The 20,177-nt window shown below is 40.1% G+C and overlaps 1 protein-coding gene across 5 annotated transcripts in view; it reads left to right on the top strand.

The window, feature by feature from the left end:
* Positions 1 to 19,256, top strand: part of mrtfba (myocardin related transcription factor Ba) — a 242,721-nt gene extending 223,465 nt beyond the window's left edge. For all 5 annotated transcript variants that reach the window (XM_048552229.2, XM_048552228.2, XM_059654175.1 and 2 more), the window contains 6 exons: positions 3,408 to 4,427; positions 4,812 to 4,952; positions 7,214 to 7,372; positions 12,802 to 12,942; positions 13,717 to 13,777; positions 15,001 to 19,256. In XM_048552229.2, the coding sequence (XP_048408186.2) occupies positions 3,408 to 4,427; positions 4,812 to 4,952; positions 7,214 to 7,372; positions 12,802 to 12,942; positions 13,717 to 13,777; positions 15,001 to 15,539 (2,061 nt within the window). In that variant the 3' untranslated portion in view covers positions 15,540 to 19,256. The remainder of the gene's footprint in view (positions 1 to 3,407; positions 4,428 to 4,811; positions 4,953 to 7,213; positions 7,373 to 12,801; positions 12,943 to 13,716; positions 13,778 to 15,000) is intronic.
* The last annotated feature ends 921 nt before the right edge of the window (positions 19,257 to 20,177 follow it).

The raw sequence follows: 20,177 nt of genomic DNA, 5'->3' as shown, positions 1-20,177 counted from the left end.
TGGTCAAGAAGGCATGTGGCATGCTTTCCTTCATCGGGCGGGGTATTGAGTACAAGAGTTGGCAGGTCATGTTGCAGTTGTATAGGACTTTGGTTCGGCCACATTTGGAGTACCGTGTACGGTCTGGTCACCACATTACCAAAAGGATGTGGATGCTTTGGAGAGGGTGCAGAGGAGGTTCACCAGGATGTTGCCTGGTATGGAGGGTGCTAGCTATGAAGAGAGGTTGAGTAGATTAGGATTATTTTCATTAGAAAGACGGAGATTGAGGGGGGACCTGATTGAGGTCTACAAAATCATGAGGGGTATGGACAGGGTGGATAGCAAAAAGTTTTTCCCCAGAGTGGGGGACTCAATTACTAGGGGTCATGAGTTCAAAGCAAGAGGAGGAAAGTTTAAGGGAGATATGCGTGGAAAGTTCTTTACACAGAGGGTGGTGGGCGCCTGGAGCGCGTTGCCAGTGGAGGTGGTAGACACAGACACGTTAGTGTCTTTTAAGATATATTTGGACAGGTACATGATTGGGCAGGGAGCAAATGGACACAGACCGTTAGAAAATAGATGACGGGTTAGACAGTCGATCTTGATCGGTGCAGGCTTGGAGGGCCGAAGGGCCTGTTCCTGTGCTGTAGGTTTCTTTGTCTTTGTTTGTTTCCTATTTGTGCAAAATGTTTGTGCCTTTTGGCTTTAATGGGGATATAGCTTAAGTTTGCAAAGTAATAGTTAATCATTTGTTTTTCCAGCTATTAAAGCAGTGGTTTGTTTTGTTTATTTATCAAACCTTTCAGGAGTTTCTTTTGCACTAGATAATAGTTGAAGTCAGGCAAATTAACTAACTATCTTGGTGATCCACTTAGTTATTTATACATCTGTAATGATGCGTAGAATAGTGAGGCTCGATTACTTGTGTACTCCTCCCATCAGGGTTGTGAGAAATGATTTCTATAAAGCCATGCATCTGAGAGTGCGCTGAGCTACAGAGAAACGGAAAAAGAAAAGTCTGAAAGAATGAGCACTGGGCTGCCTTTTAAAGGGAACATGAATAGGTACAATTGAAATACTTCCCCAGAAGAGGGGGGAACAGAACAAACACAACCAGAGCTGCTTGTATAATGAGTTAGAGTAGGATGGGATTTATGCATGGAGGCAGAGGCCTGAGGTACCAAGTGAGTACTTTGCATTTGTCCTTTCTAGGGAAGAAGGTGCTGCCAAGTATTGGTGAAAGGGAAAGTTGTTGATGTTCTGGATGGATTCAAAACTGATAGAGGAAGGATTGGGTAGGCTGGCTGTACTTTTTAAGATAAGTCAGCAGGACCAGGTGGGATCTTCCAAGAATACCCAGGGAAATATGCATGGAAATTGGGGAAAGAAACAAGGTGTAATGATGAAGTCATTTCTTTAAATTGAAACAAAATGCATTTCAGTGGCCAGTATTCAGACTACTGCTTTTCTTGATCTATGTTCATGACCTAAACACAGGTGTGTAGGGCACAATTTCAAAATTTTCTCATGATGCAGTGTGATGAAAGTGTTGTGACCTGACAAGAAGTGACAGAACAAGACATCATAAGACAGGCTGGTGAAAATGGTAGAGTTACCTAATACTTGAAATTTAATTCAAAGAAGTGTGAAGTAAACCTTGGTGTAGGAGGAATGAGGAGGGACAATATAAGGATACAATTCTAATGGAGGTGCGGAAGCAGTGGCACTTTAGGGTAAATTTGCAGGGGTCGTTGAAGTTGGTCGGGCAGACTGGGGAAATGGTTCATAAAGCTTGCAGAATCCTGTGCTTCACAGATAGGGTAAAGCAAGGAAGTTGTGATGAATCTTTAAGAAAGTGTTGGCCCAGGCTCACCCAGAGTATTATGTCCAGTTCTGGGGTCCTTTCAAAAGGATTGTGAATGCTTTACAGAGATTGCAGAAACAATTTACGAGAATGGCTCAGAGGATGAGGGGCAGCAGTTATGTGGTTGGATTGGGTTTGTGGACCTGCTCTGCTTAAAGAGGAGGTTTGTTAGTGGTGTACAAAACTAGAGTAGACATAAACTGTTCCTACCGGCAAAAGGATCAAAAACTAGAAGGTGCTGATTTAAGGGGAATACCAAAATGAGTAACTGTGGTACATCTTTGAAGAGAAAATAGTTACAGGACATGGGAAAAAGCTGAGCTGCTCTTAGTGGTCCAGCGCACAGATTGTGGGTGTAGTAGCCTCCTTTTTGTGCTTTTACCATTCTACGTTTCTGTAGGACATGAGTATCCAGTTTTATCTCTGGGTTATCTGAATTTACAAAGTAAATGTAGAGAAACATGAGTCAACTCTTATTTTTATAAGAAACTGGGACCATTCAGTGGAAAGACTTGAGAAACACGTTTGGACTCAAAATCTTATCAATAGAAAAACTTGGAAAGACCAGACTATAACTATCTTGTGAACTTATCAATGTATCTGTTTACTGAACATCATTCTCTCAATGATTCATCAGCTCAGCCTCCTTTTGTGTGACAGATTTGTTTGTTTTAATCTGTAAACAATGTTTTCTGATTGAACACCTGTGATTTAAGACGGATATATGTGTTTTAGTATTGCCGTACCAAGCTGTTAAAATGGGGATAAAATTAGCTGTGTACTTGTACTAGTCCTAGAATGAACTGGAAGCTTTGTGAAAGGATGTGTCAGGGAAAAATCATGAAATAATAATAGAAAATGCTGGGAGCATCCAGAAGACCTGACAGTATCTGGGTCACATCAGCCTGAAGGGTTAACACACGTTTTCTCTTTCTTTCTACAGATGCTGTCAGATTGGCTGAGTGTTTCCAATTTTTTTGTTTTTATTTCAGACTTCCAGAATCTGCAGTACACTGCTTTCTTATTATTGGAAAAAAAAGCGTTCTAAGCGAGTAAAGAGAAATGGTGGGAAATTTGCATGCCTAAGATTTGAAATGGTGTACCTATTTTTCAATGAATTGGTGTCCCATATTTTTGATATTGTGATTATGATGCATACTTATTACTTTTCTAAATATGTTCACTACCTTCTTCCACTCAGTCATTTGTCAAGTTACTGACCTGAGAATGATGAGCCAATTTGTAGCAGTAAAGAATAAAATTGAATTTTTTGTGGTTTTGTCAGTGTACAAAAGCACCCTCACTGCAACAGGATAAGTTTGGTGCAACTTTCTACGAGAGCTGGTAAGATGGATGACAAAACTGTATCGGAATAAACTGGGAGCCTGAGAACATCTGTCAAAACTAACGTAGTGGCCCGAAACGTCCACTTCCCTGCTGCTAAGATGCTGCTTGGCCTGCTGTGTTTGTCCAGCTCCACACCTTGTTATCTAGCATTATTTTAAACTGTTTTTTAATCATGATAATGTGTTTAACCAAGATGTTCTTGTTTCATATTTAGGTTGCAGAACTGAAGCTGGAACTGAAGTTGCGAGGTCTCCCGGTCTCTGGTACTAAAATGGATCTTATAGAGAGGTTGAAATCATACCAAGACTTGAGCAGTGCTGCCGTAGCGACGGCCTCCAACTCTACTGTTGCAAGAAATCAGTTGACAGCAGCATTTCCTATTGCTGCTCTCAATAGTGTCACGACCATCACAGAAGCAACCGTAACAACAGCATCATGCAACCTCCAATTCTATGAAAATGCAGGCTCTCCGTCTCCTACCTCTCCAGCTCCCTCAGAGCAATCTAACATCAGCACCGATGATAGCAAACTTACAGATATGTTTACTGAGCTGGTGACCATGGTGTCTCCTTCGCAGCTCACAATTCATGCTTCGCCAGTGAATACGGCTGTTAATGAAGATAGCACAGGGGTGAATGTGGCAACAAACAGTTCTAATCCTCAAGGTGCCTTGGCAAGTCTAGATGCTGACGCTGCTGAAAAGGACCGAAAACTGCAGGAGAAGGAGAGGCAAATCGTTGACCTAAAGAGAAAACTTGAGCAGGAACAAAAGTTGGTGGAAGAACTGAAGATTCAATTGGAGATTGAGAAACGATGTCAGCACCAACAATCTGTGACTGTGAACCAGAAGCAATTGGAAACTCCTGTCAAAGAGGAACACAATCTCTCCAACTGTTCTATTTCAAGACAGCCTGCATCAGCACCCAAACAACCTTTGGGTCCATCAGCCATCACCAGTCTTGGCACATGCAGCCAGAATGCAATGAAGCAAAATGGTTTGCTTATGAAGCAAGAAGGCTCGCTGGCAACAGCAGGGCAACAGAATACAGTCTCTCAGTTTTATGTAAACCCACCAAGGCAAACGCCGACCACAGTTATTGCCCAGGCTCAGCCTCATGCTTTACTGACCACTCAGACTGGAACCCAGCTTTTGCTGCCATTGGCCATCCAAGCACAGAATGCACCCCCTTCCAGCGAGTCAAAGCATTTACATGCAGGAAATGTTAAATTACAGGTATAGAGTTACTAAGTTTGATTTTCCTTCTGTGAGAGTTTGATGCTTCGTGTCCTACCATTCTGGCAAACTTGTAGGACAATGAATGATAACCAATTAGCTCTAAAAGAACAGAATCACAATGTAAAGTGGAGTAATTTGTTTTCAGCAGTCATATACAGACATAGTATCAATTTTAAATTCTGAATTAAAGTTCCAGTTATAGTTTTTTAAAAAATTCCAGATATATTAGTACTCAATATTTTCAGAAAGTTCAAATCCTAAATTTCCAAAGTGCCAAGCCCACTGCTACGGTCACGTTCCATTAAGAAATGGGTGAAAACATAATATCTTTTATATAAAAGAAATTTTGCACTGATCTGTTTTTCAATATATCTTTTGCAGTCTCATTCACAAAACCAGGTGCAGATACCAATAGCTGTTCCAACTTCTGCTCCAGTCCAAGCTTCAGGCTCTCAGAAACAGCCACAACCAGCAGAACCTGTGTCCCAACATAGTTTGTCCCAGAACCCACCGATTACAAAGGTTTGTACTGTCAATAAGAATGCAGTGGCATTGTTCTGTGTACCAGAGTCAAGCCAGCCATCTGATTTTTGGGGAGGGTTGGAGTAGATTGCACATAATGAAACGTCAAAACCTAACTTAGTTTAATATTTATTTCATAAATCTTTATTTTCCCGGATGAGGTACTGCAATTATTAGCTTAACCTTCAAAGACCCATCAGCCCTGGTTTGGATATGCATGCATTCATCGGTGTCTTCATTCTCCACAGGAAATTATCCCACTGTTTTCAGTCAAGCCTGAATTGACCCACTATTGTTTTACATTCTTGAAGATTCCTTAAGAGTTAATTCGAGATTGCGATCTGTATGTAAGAATATTTTTTGCTTTAGAAAAATGAAGCATTGGAGTGGACCAGGTGGCCATCTTATTGTCTACCTCCCAGCTGTGATGCCTTGAATAGTGAGATTCCTAAAATGCTGCTCTCTGAGCAGTCACAGAATGTCCTGGGGTCATTAGAAGAAACAGACAAAAAAAGGCCAATTCATGGAGGAGAAAAACTCCAACATAAGGAAGCAAGATTACTTAAACTTATGTTACTTTACGTCACACCTACCTTTTGTAACTTACGCCTAGAAAAATTGTTTTGGAAGATCCACACTAATTATGCAAGCAGAGTTAGGGTTATAGCTGTCAGTGAAATAATGTCTGAAAAACAGCAATCTCTTGATGTTCTATTCTGATTCTATTCTCTTCATTCATGGGTTATGGCCATTACTAGTTAGAACTGCATTTATTGCCCATCTCCAATTACCTGGAGGACTATTAAGAATCAACGATATTGTTTTGGATCTGGAGTATTCCTGGTAGGTCAGATCAGGTAAGGGTGGCGGAATTCCTTCCATCAAGGACATTAGTGAATCAAATGGATTTTTTCAACAATCAATTGTGGTCATCATTGGCGAATGGGCAGTCAGCATTGGGCTAGTTTTATATTCCAGATTTGTATTGAATTCACATTTTGCCATCTGCCTTGGTGGGATTTGAATCTATGACCCTTGAGCATTAATTCATAAAAATGCAGTGCGGGATAAACATTGCTTATTTTCATAAAGGAGATCTGGAATATTTTAAGTTGAACCTAACTCTATCATGGGCTACACCACACTCCTGGAAGGAGATTCATTTTTAAAAAAGGCAAATCGCCACAACCACAGAAGAAGTGGCTTTGATGGCTTGGCTTCCATAGGAAGGATGTGATTGCACTGAAGTATGCCACTGGATTTCAGTCGTGCCAACAGTCTTCTACCACCAGCCTCTGTCTCTTACTGCTAAGCCACTTTTGGATCCAACTTCCCAAGTTACCTTGTATCTTATGTACCTTTATCTTCTTTATTAGTTTTGCATGTGCAACCTTGTGAAAGATTTTGCTGGAATTCACCTGATCAATGTTCTTGAAAAATTCAATCAAACAGTCCTCCCTCTGACAAAGCCAAGCTGACGAATCCTGATCAAACCTTGCTTCTCCAGGAGGAGACTAATTCTCTCCTACAGAATTTTTTTCAATATTTTCCCTACCACTAATGTGAAACTCAATGGGCTCTAATTCCCTGGTTTATTTCTGCGACACTTCTTAAAAAGTAGAAGGTAGATCATTATGACGATCATAAAAGTAACAGCCCTAATCCCAGTCTTGACACCACCTGTAACCAGCATTCACACAGGTCCACAGCGATTTAATAACCACTTCTTAACAGGAGTGCAGTCAGTTCTTAATCCACTTTAACATTCTCAAGTTCTATCATTTATCAAGTTCTATCATAGAGCAATCTATGTGTGGCACCTTATCAAAAATGTTCAGAAAATCCATTTATGTTTGTCAGGTTACCAACGCACCCCAGGTAGTAACTTATTTTAAAAATATCAAAGATTGGTCAGACACCACATTTCTTCCATATGCCAGGTTGAATGTCTCCTCTAACTATTTCTTTTCCCAGTTTATTGTACAGAGCATATGCTATGACCCCTTGTGGCATTTTACACAAGAGTCAAGCTGCAAAGCCATTTCTTCTGTGGTCGTGATGCTTAGTTCTTTTTGCCAACTAGTCTCCTTCCAGAAATGTGGTGTAGCCTTTGATAGAGTTAAGTACAACTTTAAATATTCTACATCTCTTTTATGAAGATAAACATTGTTTATTCTGCTCAGCATTTTTGATACACTGGGTTGAGAATGTAATTTTCTGACAGTAATCAAAAAAATTTATAGAGTCTTGTAAATCCACAGGTTTTTACGTCTACATCAACAACGAATGTATTTCCAAATCACATTCAAACAGCAGCAACAGTGCAGCAATGTTTTATAAACAGTTCAACAGGGAACGTGCATCATCCAAGAATAAGCAATGTTAACACTCCACTGAATGGACCCAACTGTGTACGCAAGGTAATTGTACATCTTGCATGGCATCCTTTTGTCAGAGAAAGCAATGGCAGACCTTTACATTATATTCATTGTTCTCCACTTTTGGATATTTATCAGTTACATCAAAGGAGGGATGATATGTTATTATTAATGTACTTTATTAGTCTTCACGCCTTGGCAAGATAACCTCCAGCACCAACCTCATAAACACTCTCTCATATCAACCTTTTACTGCTCTCCGCTCAGCTTCAAACAAAACCTACTGGTGACTTCTTCCAGTCTCTTTCTACTGGTCGGAGTTTTGATCAGTTTGAAAGTCTAAGTTCCTTCTCTTTGCTGTTTGCTGTTCCTTGGCAATATAAGGAAGTCTTAAAATTTCAGTTACAACTTTCCTCGGGTTTGATGATGTCACAGTTTAATTGCTGCCTTTCAGTTCGCAGCACAAGCCATAGCCTGAGTCAATAATATTTCAATTTTTCTGAATTTCTGCAGGATTGTCATAGATACTGTAGATGTTGTCATTACAGTAACTAAAAGTCATGACATTTCTTGATACATTCTGATATTTTGAACTTTCACATAGGCAATGATATTTTGGGATACAGCGTATTAGTAATTTGAGGAATAAGCTATGAGGGGTTTAGAATGCTTGGCCGGAACAGATGATGATGGACCTTCTAGTTTTGAAAATTTTCTACACTAACGGGTTTCATTCAACTCTTCTTTAGGCAGACTAATTGATTGTTTGTCAATAATTAGTAACAACTCCATAATTGTTATATCGATTAATTACTAAACTAGCAGAATGAATCCTGCCCCTCTTTCTATCTGGTACTTCCCATGAGCCTGTAACAAGGGATAAAGCTGCTAAGAACTTGGAAAAACAAATCAATTACATCAAGAATGCATTACAGGATGAGTGCTTGTACACCAGCTGTTCAGAATCTGTCAGTGATTGGGTGTTGGGACCAAATATATGATTTCCAATTCTAGTGATGATACAAAACTAGGTGGGAATGTGGAATGAAAGGAGATTGCATGAAAGCTTTAAAGGGATTTAGGTAGATCAGGTGAGTAGGCAAGCCCATAATAGCTGGAATATAATGGGAAAAATATTAATGCAGCTTATTCTTAAATGGTGAGAGGTTGGGAAGTGTTGATGTCAGAAGAGATCTGTGTGAATCATCAAAAGCTAAATGCTGGTGGAGCAAGCCATTGGGAAGGTATGGTATGTTGGCCTTGATTACATGATGATTTGAATATAGGAGTAAATATATCTTTCGCCAAATGTACAGGAGAGACCATGTACAGAGTATTGTGTACAGTTTTTGTCTCCTGGACTCAAGGAACAATGTTCTTCCCATGGAGGACGTGCAGTGGAAATTCAGCAGACTGATTCCTGAGATGGTGGGATTGTCTAGTGGGTGTTGATTGAGACTGAGTCTGTGTTCTCTCAAGTTCAAAACAATGAAAAGAAATCTCATTGAAGCAGACAGGGTTCTTAGATGAACCAACAAAGTCGATGCAGGAAGACCATGTCCCCCTGACTAAGATGGTCTAGAACCAGGTGACACAGTCTCAAAATAAAAAAGGTAGATCATTTAGGACTGAGGTGAGGAGGATTTTTTTTTCACTTGGGGTGGGGGGGTGAGGGAATGAATCTTTTGGCATCTTTACCTTGGAACGCAGTGGGCACTCCGTCATTTATTGTGCTCCAAACAGACAGCAGCAGATTTCTTGTTATTAAAGACAGCAGGGAATTTGGGGCAATGCCGTTAAAACAGCAGATCAGCCGTGATCTAGCTGAATCATGGAACAGGCTTGGGCTGAATGGCCTATTGCAGATCCTGTGGTCCCAAGTTTGCAGTTTGAGCTCAGCATCTTTAAACAGATGAGGGTTAAAATGGAAGCCCTGCCTCCAGCCATTGTTTTAAACAAATTATTTTAAAGGAGAGTTGGTTAATTGCTTGAAATGAGACAGGGTATCAATAAGGAAAGGAAATTAGGGCAGGTGTTTGTGGAGAAAAGCATTACTAAAGATTTGATAGGCAGAATGGTCTGTTTCTGACAGCAGTGTTGCAACTTGAAAGAGTTGGTGCTCAATTTGAATGATTTTTACTTCATGATGTAAGTGGGCCCTAAAGTCCCACAGGGATTCTCTGAATTCTGCCTCCTCTCCCACCAGAGCTTATGCTGGGCCTTACTGTTCTAATGATTTGGAAAAGAATTGGATGCTGCATTTAAAGAGCTTTAATAGGTAAAACTATACTGTGTTAGTACTGTGATGGTCCAAGTAAACTCATGATAGTATGGTCTGAAGAGATGGAACCCTTCACACTCAAGGGATTGTTGCTCTTAGCACAAGTTATTAAATTCTGTGATGGGCAGTGATTTCCTACACCCTTCAAGTGAGATGGACAAGGTCCTGCGGAAAGGAGAATATTTCTAGTTAGTGAGAGTAAGCTGCCTTGATGGGATGAATTAACAGGCTTGCACAATCTGCTGGTCCTTTTGTTCACTTCCTCCAAGGACAAGCGAGGAATTTTCTTTTTCCCTGCAAGAGGCTTCCAATTTTCCTTTCTGATTTCTAGCAGATGCTGAGATTGAGAATTTGAGGTGGGTGCGAAGAGGTAATTAAAGAGGAAAGATTGTATAGTATGGTATATAAACATTGGCAGAGGCAAGTTCAGTCACGTTGGCCCTGACTGTGCTTTGGAGTCCATGTAACTCTGTACGTAGTGAGGATTAATACCATACAGTATTGCTCCATGTTTGGGCAAAACAGGTCAAATGCTCTTTTCCCAATATTCATTTTGCCTATTTGTGTATTGTTTCTCATTGCTCATCCTCTACCTATGGAATTGCATGTTCATTTATTTTAACCTGTTGGCAAGTATGCACAATCTGTTGAAAGTTCAAAGGCTCGTAACTTTTATTGTCAATAAATGAGAAATATAGCCCAGCCCAGGACGGTCTACACCTGAACCAGACTGGAACCAATGTCCTTGGGGGTGCTTTTGCTAATGCTGTGGGGGAGAGTTTAAACTAATGTGGCAGGGGGATGGGAACCAAATATTGGACAGAAAAGACATAGAAACGAAAGCCTGTAGGGAACTAGGTAATGGAGTCAGTGTGACTAAAGGGAATAGTAGTCGGGGAGCAGATGATGAACACAAAGAAAAAAGGAAGCATACATGAGATCTAGGCGACTGAAGACAGATGAAGCTTTGCAAGAGTATCTGGAATGTAGAGCGAATCTGAAAAAAGGGATTAAGAGGGCTAAAAGAGGTCATGAGATATTGATGGAAAACATGGTTAAGGAAAATCCCAAAGCCTTTTATTCATATATAAAGAGCAAGAGGGTAACTAGAGAAAGGATTGGCCCACTTAAGGACAAAGAAACAAAGTTCTGCGCTGAGTCAGAGAAAATGGGTGACATTTTTAACGAGTACTTTGCATCGGTATTCACCAAGGAGAGGGACATGATGGATGTTGAGGTTAGGGATAGATGTTTGCTTAGTCTAGGTCAAGTTGACATAAGGAAGGAGGAAGTGTGAGGTATCCGAAAAGACATTAAGGTGGACAAGTCCCCAGGTCCGGATGGGATCTATCCCAGGTAACTGAGGGAAGCGAGAGAGGAAATAGCCGGGGCCCTAACAGATATCTTTGCAGTGTCCTTAGACACGGGTGAAGTCCCGGAGGACTGGAGACTTGCTAATGTTGTCCCCTTGTTTAAAAAGGTCAGCAAGGATAATCCAGGTAATTATCGACCGGTGAGCCTGACATCAGAGGTAGGGAAGCTGCTGGAGATGATACTGAGGGATAGGATCTATTCCCATTTGGAAGAAAATGGGCTTATCAGTGATAGGCAACATGGTTTTGTACAGGAAACGTCATGTCTTGCCAGCTTAATAGAATTCCTTGAGGACGTGACAAAGTTGATTGAGGGAAAGGCTGTAGATGTCATATACATGGACATCAGTAAGGCGTTTGATAAGGTTCCCCATGGCAGGCTGATGGAGAAAGTGAAGTCACATGGGGTCCAGGGAGTGCTAGCTAGATGGATAAAAAACTGGCTGGGCAACAGGAGACAGAGGGTAGTAGTAGAAGGGAGTTTCTCAAGTTGGAGACCTGTAGCCAGTGGTGTTCCACAGGGATCTGTGCTAGGACCACTGTTGTTTGTGATATATGTAAATGATCTGGAGGAAGGTGTAGGTGGTCTGATCAGCAAGTTTGCTGATGACATTAAGATTGGTGGAGTAGCTGATAGTGAAGAGGACTGTCAGAAATTACAGCAGAATATAGATAGTGGAGAGTTGGGCAGATAAATGGCAGATAGAGTTCAATCTGGGCAAATGTGAGGTGATGCATTTTGGAAGATCAAATTCAAGGGCGAACTATACAGTAAGTGAAAAGTCTTAAGGAAAATTGATGAACAGAGAGATCTGGGTGTTCAGGTCCATTGTTCCCTGAAGGTGACAACGCAGGTCAATAGGGTGGCCAAGAAGGCATACGGCATTCTTTCTTTCATCGGACGGGGTATTGAGTACAAGAGTTGGCAGGTCATGTTGCAGTTGTACAGGCCTTTGGTTTGGCCACATTTGGAGTACAGTGTACAGTTCTGGTCGCCACATTACCAAAAGGATGTGGATGCTTTGGAGAGGGTGCAGAGGAGGTTCACCAGGATGTTGCCTGGTATGGAGGGTGCTAGCTATGAAGAGAGGTTGAATAGATTAGGATTATTTTCATTAGAAAGACGGAGATTGAGGGGGGACCTGATTGAGGTCTACAAAATCATGAAGGGTATGGACAGGGTGGATAGCAAAAAGCTTTTTCCCAGAGTGAGGGACTCAATTACTAGGGGTCATGAGTTCAAAGCAAGAGGAAGAAAGTTTAAGGGAGATATGCGTGGAAAGTTCTTTACACAGAGGGTGGTGGGCGCTTGGAACGCGTTGCCAGTGGAGGTGGTAGACACAGACACGTTAGTGTCTTTTAAGATATATTTGGACAGGTACATGGATGGGCGGGGAGCAAATGGACACAGACCGTTAGAAAATAGATGACAGGTTAGACCGAGGAGCTTGATCGGTGCAGGCTTGGAGGGCCGAAGGGCCTGTTCCTGTGCTGTCGGTTTCTTTGTTCTTTGTTCTTTGTACATGAATTAAAAATATAGTCCAGGTAACTCTGAGGATGTTGACAGTTTTGTTGCTCTGTATTGTTAAATTTTTAACTTCTAATACATGCTCCAGTTTTACCTTCCATAAGGTTACTGTATTGAAATATCATGCAATAAATAATTTTCTTTTAGCTGTATGTTTTTTTATGAAAGCATCGTATTTCCATTTATGCTGCATTAACAAATAGCAGAAAAATGCTATTGAGAAGTATTTATTTCTAATGACTTCTTCCTGAGTTGAACAACCAATATTGTATTATCCATATCTCCACAGTCTGGACCATCTTCTCCACATCAGTCTCAACAACAGTTAGTAATCCAACACCAAGTCTTCAGTAACTCTGTTTCAAAGGGAAAAGAACTCCCTCGATATGAGGAAGCAGTCAAGCAGACCCGCAGTTTAAAGCAGCAGGAGGTAAGCACAATGCAGGAATGAGCTGGATGCTTTCAAGCTTATAAATATAGAAGAAACTGTGGTTCATCCTGTGATTTGTGGGATACTAGAAACAATGCAGTCAACTGGGTAGAGGGGATTGGGTTCACAGTCTAATAAATGTAAATACTGTTTGCATTGTCCCTACCTCCGATACATACATCCGTTGCAAAGGAAGCCACAAGGCTGGAAACAAGGCTGACATGATGAACTGGAGGCCTGGTACATACCCAGTGTTGACCTGTTACAAATAGGGCCATGAGCTGGGAATTGTTGGTGAAGACCTCACACTGTTGAAAGGCAAATTTGTGAGGCTCTTCTCACTCGGAGCAGTCAACATATGGTTTGAAAGCCTGAGTGTGATAGTTCGGGACAGAAACAGAACTAGAAGCAGTAGTTAACCATTCAGCCTCTCTTCATCTGCTCTGTCATTCAGTTTGTTCATGGCTCGTGTGTCATTTTCCCACTTTCTCCCCAAATCACTTGATACTTCAATACCAAAACCTTGAATTATGTAAGAAACTTTTGTGCTATGATGAGGGAAGTCAATATTTTTTTCACATGGTGAGCTTAGAGGTTGGTCTTGCTCTTTATTTGTTATTTTGCTTGATCCAAATTTAAACCCCTATTTTTCTAATCATTGTCACTGCGGGTTACCTTTCAGATTTGCAATGTGCAGTAACTGAGAATGCAATGACTATATTTGGAGCATATGTTGTTTTGTTTTTGGTAAGCTAAAGTTGAATTTTTGTGCAGGTCTTCAATGCACACAGCCAGCAAATGGATGATCTTTTTGATATCCTAATTGAGAGTGGAGGTAAGCTGCATTAACCATTTTGGCACAGTCAGTTTAACTATTACATAAATAGTCATTTAATAGTGCAAAACCTGAATGTCGCTGGAAAATGGTATCTGTTTCGGCACTTAACAACGAGCAAGGTCCTAATGATGCCCAACCAGCTTGTGCTTATACAACTCAATGGCCCAACAGGTTTATTTGAAATCACAGGCTTTCGAGTGTTGCTCCATTGCCACGTGATGAAAGAGCAGCTCTCCGAAAGGCTGTGATTCCAAATAAACCTGTTGGACTATAACTGGTGTTGTGTGACTCCTGACCTTGTCTGTCCCAGCCCAACACTGATACCCCCACATCAATCCTGAGTGTGCACAGGATTACACTGACAGTTAACGTAGGATTGTCTGTCGAGCTCGCAGTACACCTTCTGGAAGCTGTGCATGTTAGTACAGAGCCTGTACTTTGCAAACAGACGTGTACAAGCTCTGTCTGTCTCAACTCTCAACAAATAGGTGACAGCCATTCTCTGGTTCATTTCTCAGTGCAATGCCTTGACAAATTAGAATCGACCCGCCTGCTTTTGCATTCAAACAAACCTTAGCAGTTACTGTTGGTCATCATCTAACTGGTGCATTCTACAGTCAAACTCCACTTGCCAATCACAGTACTCTCCTCTTATAAAGTATAAACATAGTTACCCCTTCACATTGGTGTTTCTTGCATATTGGCCTAATACATGCAAAATGAAAAGCCTCAACAACATGTTTCTTTTCTTTGGCAGTGATACACTAACTTGTGGAAGATAAGAGTACATTCCTTAATAAGATCTTATCTCTTTGTAGTTGTTCCACTGTTTACTAAACAATTATATTGTCATCCTCTCCATAACCAGATGTGGAATTTAAGAGAATGGGTGATTTCTGAGTTGTAACAGGATCTATAAGATGTTGTGTCTGAAAAATCTGAAGTATAGGGTAGGCTGCTTATGCCATGAAAGAGCTACATGTTTTAATATTTTGCAGCTTCCTAATGCATTAAATTCAAACCAGTGTGGAAAAGGTACTAAGGAAACTGATCTATTATTGAAAACGTGGACCAAGGTCACTCAGCTGACTTTTAAATATTGTGGTGCTGTCCAATTTAGCTATTTCCCAATTACCTTCAAGAGTAAAATTATTAAAATATTTGATCAAATTATTGCAGTCCTTGTGATACTAACTTTATAACCTTCTGTTATGTGATAGAGATTTCGCCCATTGTAAAAGAAGAATCATTGCCTGCTACCAAGATGAGAGCCGTTGTAGCCAACATCTCTTCCTTACCCGTAAATGCGGCATTGTCTCGACCACCACCACGAGTTCAGATGGCACCTCCTCCACTATCCCTTGAATCAGCAAATGATCTCTCAATTGGTTCAGAAAATCAACTTGAGGCCTTTCTGGATGGCACATTGTCATCTGGTGCCAATATTCCTCAAGTGGCAGTCAGCCAAGAGGGCTCGGACTCCCTTCCTGGAATGGAGGATCTTCCAAATGATCTACTGAATACACCCAGCATTCTGGACCAGCAACATGCTGCCATGGACACGTGTGATATGCATTTCAATACAGAAAATTCTTGCCTGAACTTGGACCTCCCAGACACTAATTTGGACAATATGGATTGGCTGGATCTGACAATGCCAGCTTCCACTACGGGACTCACTCCCATTAATAGTGCTGCTCCTAGTGTGTTTTCCACTGATTTTCTGGATGGTCATGATCTTCAGCTACATTGGGAGTAATACAACCAGGCTCCTGGTGGCAGCCAAACAAAATCTATATGCTCTCTTAGTGTTGTGTGTCAGTTGTTAGTAATGGTTAATACTCTAATGTAGTAACAAAACAAGCCAAGTTGAGATTCTCTGGTCCAGTCCACTTTATTGTCTCTAGATAGAAGAGTGGGCAGTGACAAAATGTGATGATTCAGGGCAAACTGACAATCCTACAGTCGGGCCATTTTGAGGCTTTGTATTTTTGTGTAATGTTTTATCTGGTGTCAGTGGCAATTATTGTTCTGCTGAAATGAAGATTGAAATTGAAGAGAATTTCTTCTTCATGGAAGTGGACTTTCCCGTAGGGTGGCCTGAGCCAAAATGCATGGTATTGTGAAGTTTATTACACTGGCTGGTTCAGTGACTTCTTTTTATCAGTCTGGGTGAACTATTCCATTCTTTCGAATACAGAAATGTTTCTGAACTAGTTCATCATTTCCTACTTTGTACGTTTTGTTTCAGTGCTCTTTTCATCCATGTTTTCGTCCATTTTATTACACTAAGGTGATGTGACTGCCCGGGTCCAGGGCAAAAGCCATCCTGCATATAATGATCTCGGATTCAGAGCCAGTGGTAAATTTTGGATGTAATTGGATCACTGTTAGTTCTGAAAAACCGTGTATGAACCAAATGTCAGCCAGAGGCTTTTCTCTTATTTCAAGCAAGTAGCTTTTTTTTTGGAATCTGTACATTTCAGTACTGATTAATAAGCCTGTCTCTTAACAATCCGCCTGTCAATTTTTGTGTTTTATTGTTTCCTTCATTGTACAAAAGATGGACAAAAGGCTGGACACTCTCTAACAGTTGAACCAAGCCTAAAGTGAAGAATGATCAAGATAAGTTATTGCAATGCCAAACATGTTCCCATGCCTGTTTTTTTTTGTTAAATTTAGATCTGATCCTTTAGTTGAACAGGAAGAAGAGTTTAACTTGTGCATTTTTTAAAATGTAAAACTGAGCCCATTTAATTATTTTTGGAGGCTGTTCCAAACTGCACCAATTATGAGAGAATGCAACAGTGCTAATGTATATATTCTTTCATAATTTGCAAAATGCCAGTGCAGAGTTTGAAATAATAGCTTTTAAAGGGCCATTTCTTAAAATAATGTTGAGAGCTGTGTTCAGTGGTTTACAAATTTTAAGGTATTGAAACACTTCATGTTACTGCTGTGATATCCCCTGATCAAGCTGCTTAAAAAAAGGACTTGCCAAACACTTGAAGAATAGAAACAGTTTAATGATGGAATGTGATATAATATTATGAAATGTGATGTGTCCTTTTTAAAGGGAATGATTTCGCTTACCAACCAAAGTGTTTAAGGTGAAGATTTTTATTCAAAGGAAGACAGCAGTTTTAAAATTGAAGCAGGGCTCAGCATTTTGAGAAGGAAATTGAATTGTCTGTATTTTACAAAAGTGAATTAATACATTAGCACAAAGAATGTATAAATTGAACAGAAATCATTGCCTTTACAGTACAGATATCTATAAGCCATTCATCTTCAGATGAGTCCGCATTTACCAGACTATGAATGGTTAATTGATGCTATCCTGTTCCAATCTACTGTCAATAATGACTTAATCTGATGGTTAATTTTAGATAATGAGAGATAGTTTGGTCTTCTGAGATGTGGTGCAATCCAGTTTTTTAAAAAAAATCTCAAATTCGGAGTTTGAATGTATTTGTCTTTTAAAGTTACCTAAGTATGGATAGTCCCTGATGGACTCCTTTCGATTTGTTTGCAGTGAGGTGATCGTTGAAGGATTGTTGATTAGGCCCATTGCTGAATATTTATTACAGTCCACTTTGTGGTTTTTGATGGGATTTTGGTGAAGCCAAGTATCTCAGAGCAGACTGAAAGCCAAATGTTTCTAAGAATGTCTTATCAAATTAACATTGATTACATAATGGGCATTTGTGTGTAATTCTGTGCAGCCACTGAGACTTGAGGTCGCATGTGCCAAAAGCCAATATTTCAGAGATAGGAACAGCTACAAAAAAAACCCCAACAGCACCAAGGTAGCTGATAGGTTTTTTTTTTTCTGTTTCCAACTTGCGTGAAAGTGTATTTCAGCCTTGGGAGAGTGCAAATTAATTTCACATTGAGAAAGTGTATGGATCCTTGCTGATAGATGGACACATTGGGGTGAATTTTGTCAAGTGGTTCATAATCCCAATATTGGCTCCATTGTGGGTCAGGAACCCAGAAGTGACTTTGGCAGGATGTCAGACACAAAAAGGTTTTACTTTTTTTTTTTCTGTTGCTGTGTTCAGCCAAAGGAACACCAGCAGCACCAGCCTACATCAGTGGAGACATCCATATCAGGCTTTCTGCTTGAGAAGATCAGTTTTCCTGTTGACAGATTAATAAAATACTCCAAATGTTTTGTATCTCCAATAACTCCCTTTGTATCTACTCCCAGGCTCCTGACCTGGGTGCAGACAATTTCAATTGATGTTCAAAATAAGGAGATGGAGAAAAGTACTTGTGGGACTAAACCTGTCACAAACTTAGCCTGACACAATTCCCTAGACATTTGCACACTTCCCCCTTATCTCCAAATTCATTTCCATGGGTCTGGAAAAATGTGGCGCATCACGTCAGAATAAATAGCATTTATTTGGACGTCTACAGTAGGTCCCAGTAACTACACAAGAATACTTACAAATTTACCTTTGCCTGCTTTAAAAAAAAACAGCAATTTCCACAGACTCAAGGAATAGTTCTTTTTTTAAAAAAAGAAATATGAAGGGATCTTATATTTTTGTGCCAGAATATATTTTCTAGTTGTCGATGGATTAATTTCCCAAATTCAGTGACATTAAAAAGGTCATATAGTCAGTTTATTTTGGAGTTATGAATGGCCCTTTGTTTGAAAGGGATAGTGTGTTTAAATATTTGTAAAAATGAAGAATAAGAGCAGACTGTCTATTTCTAAATTAAACTACCCAACAATAAATCCAAAGCAGTGGAAATTTGATTAGATTCTGGATGCTAGTTGTTGATTTTTGTGAATAAGGCAGTTTGTCATTGAACTGCATTGAAATATAACTTTTGCCAAATGGAAGCCGATAATGAAAAATAAAACTTTGTGATAAATGGAATGAAGTATATATTTTGCAAAGTAACTGTGTTGGTTTCAGAATTGTATGTTTTGGGGAAATCAAGGGGTGTGGATTTGCCTATGATCCTGGAAAGTAAACTTTTGATAATTGGTTACCAAAGAGAGAAATTTAGTTTTATTCCTGAGTAAGTTGAGTACACCTCTGCAGTAGGTCACCTTTTAAAGTCAACATTAAGGGCAAGTTTACATTTTGTAGGAGATGCTTTTCAGGGCTTTGTGTGTCTTGGCGTCTCAATTTCTTTTGGTGACAAGTCTCAAATCTTGTACATTTTACCACAGGTTATTTCGTATAGCATTTGGGGGTCCAGGAAGAATGTAATGTGTGTTGTTCTTCTATATCAAACCATGATGCCTTTGTAATAACTATTTGCACCTGTGAGAAATTCCATATCATGTTCAAATACCATTTGTTTTGCACATTTGTATATATGTGATGCATATTTTTTATATGTGAGTACATTTATCTGCAAAAGCCTTGTAAATATTAGCAATGTTGTAGTTACTGATGATTATGTATCTCAGCAATTTTGCATTACTGCTGTGTTTCAATAAAATGTTAATGTCCTGTGATTTTTCATTCTGGTACAAATCTCAGATCTGCCTTAAATAATGTTTGAGCACGATGGATTACCCCCACGTTTTACTTAGTGATCAGTTAGTCAATTGCAGAGTTTGAGAGTTGATCTCAGCACCTTCCTGTTCCTGTTCCCTTCCCACATGCAGGTTGGTCCATCGTGTTGCTACGACATCCTATTCAGGAAGCTACATGGCTGGGAAAAAAGTGTGCTCCTTACAGGCTTTGACAGCTTGTTACAACCAGATTTCAGGGTACAGTCATTTTTGTGGTAGTGATGCAAACAAATAAATGGAATATTCCAGAGAAACACAGGAGGCTATTCAGCCCATCATGTCTATGCAGATTTTCTGCTACACCAGTTCAGCCAGTTCCACTCTTGTCCCCATTCTCTGTAGAGCTGCAGATTTCAGATGCTTATCTAATAGGTCCATGCAGGACAGAAAAATTTCCAAGGACCTCTGTCACGCCCCATATCCAACATCTGAGTGATAAGCCAACCAGGGGACCCAGAAACAAATTGTGACCGCAGAGAGAGAGAGAATCTTGTGTGTTTCAACACTTGGAAGCAGACAGTAATATTCTGCATGTTTGCAAGGCCAACCTTTTGGTTATGTGAAAGGCAGTGTGATGTCTCACACCACAGATTGAAGCAGTAATTGCAGTGTGAAGCTGGACCAGGTTAACAGGAACGGAAAATGTACAACTTTGACATGGAATGGGGAAAATGAATTTATTTTAACAAATGTAGCATACTTCATTGCGTTTTTCAGAAATGATCCTGATTTCCCTCATTTGTCAATTACTACAGTATAATCCACCAGCAAGCATTAGTAAGTTAGAAAATTTTCTTGTAAGAAAAATTAAGCTTGTAAATTTGTTTCAAGCAAGAGCCTTTCAACTGCATT

The sequence above is a fragment of the Stegostoma tigrinum genome, chromosome 23, assembly GCF_030684315.1.
Source record: "Stegostoma tigrinum isolate sSteTig4 chromosome 23, sSteTig4.hap1, whole genome shotgun sequence".
Classification (NCBI taxonomy): Eukaryota; Metazoa; Chordata; class Chondrichthyes; order Orectolobiformes; family Stegostomatidae; genus Stegostoma; species Stegostoma tigrinum.
Note: the sequence above shows the minus strand (reverse complement) of the source record. Positions and strands in the feature narration are given on the sequence as shown.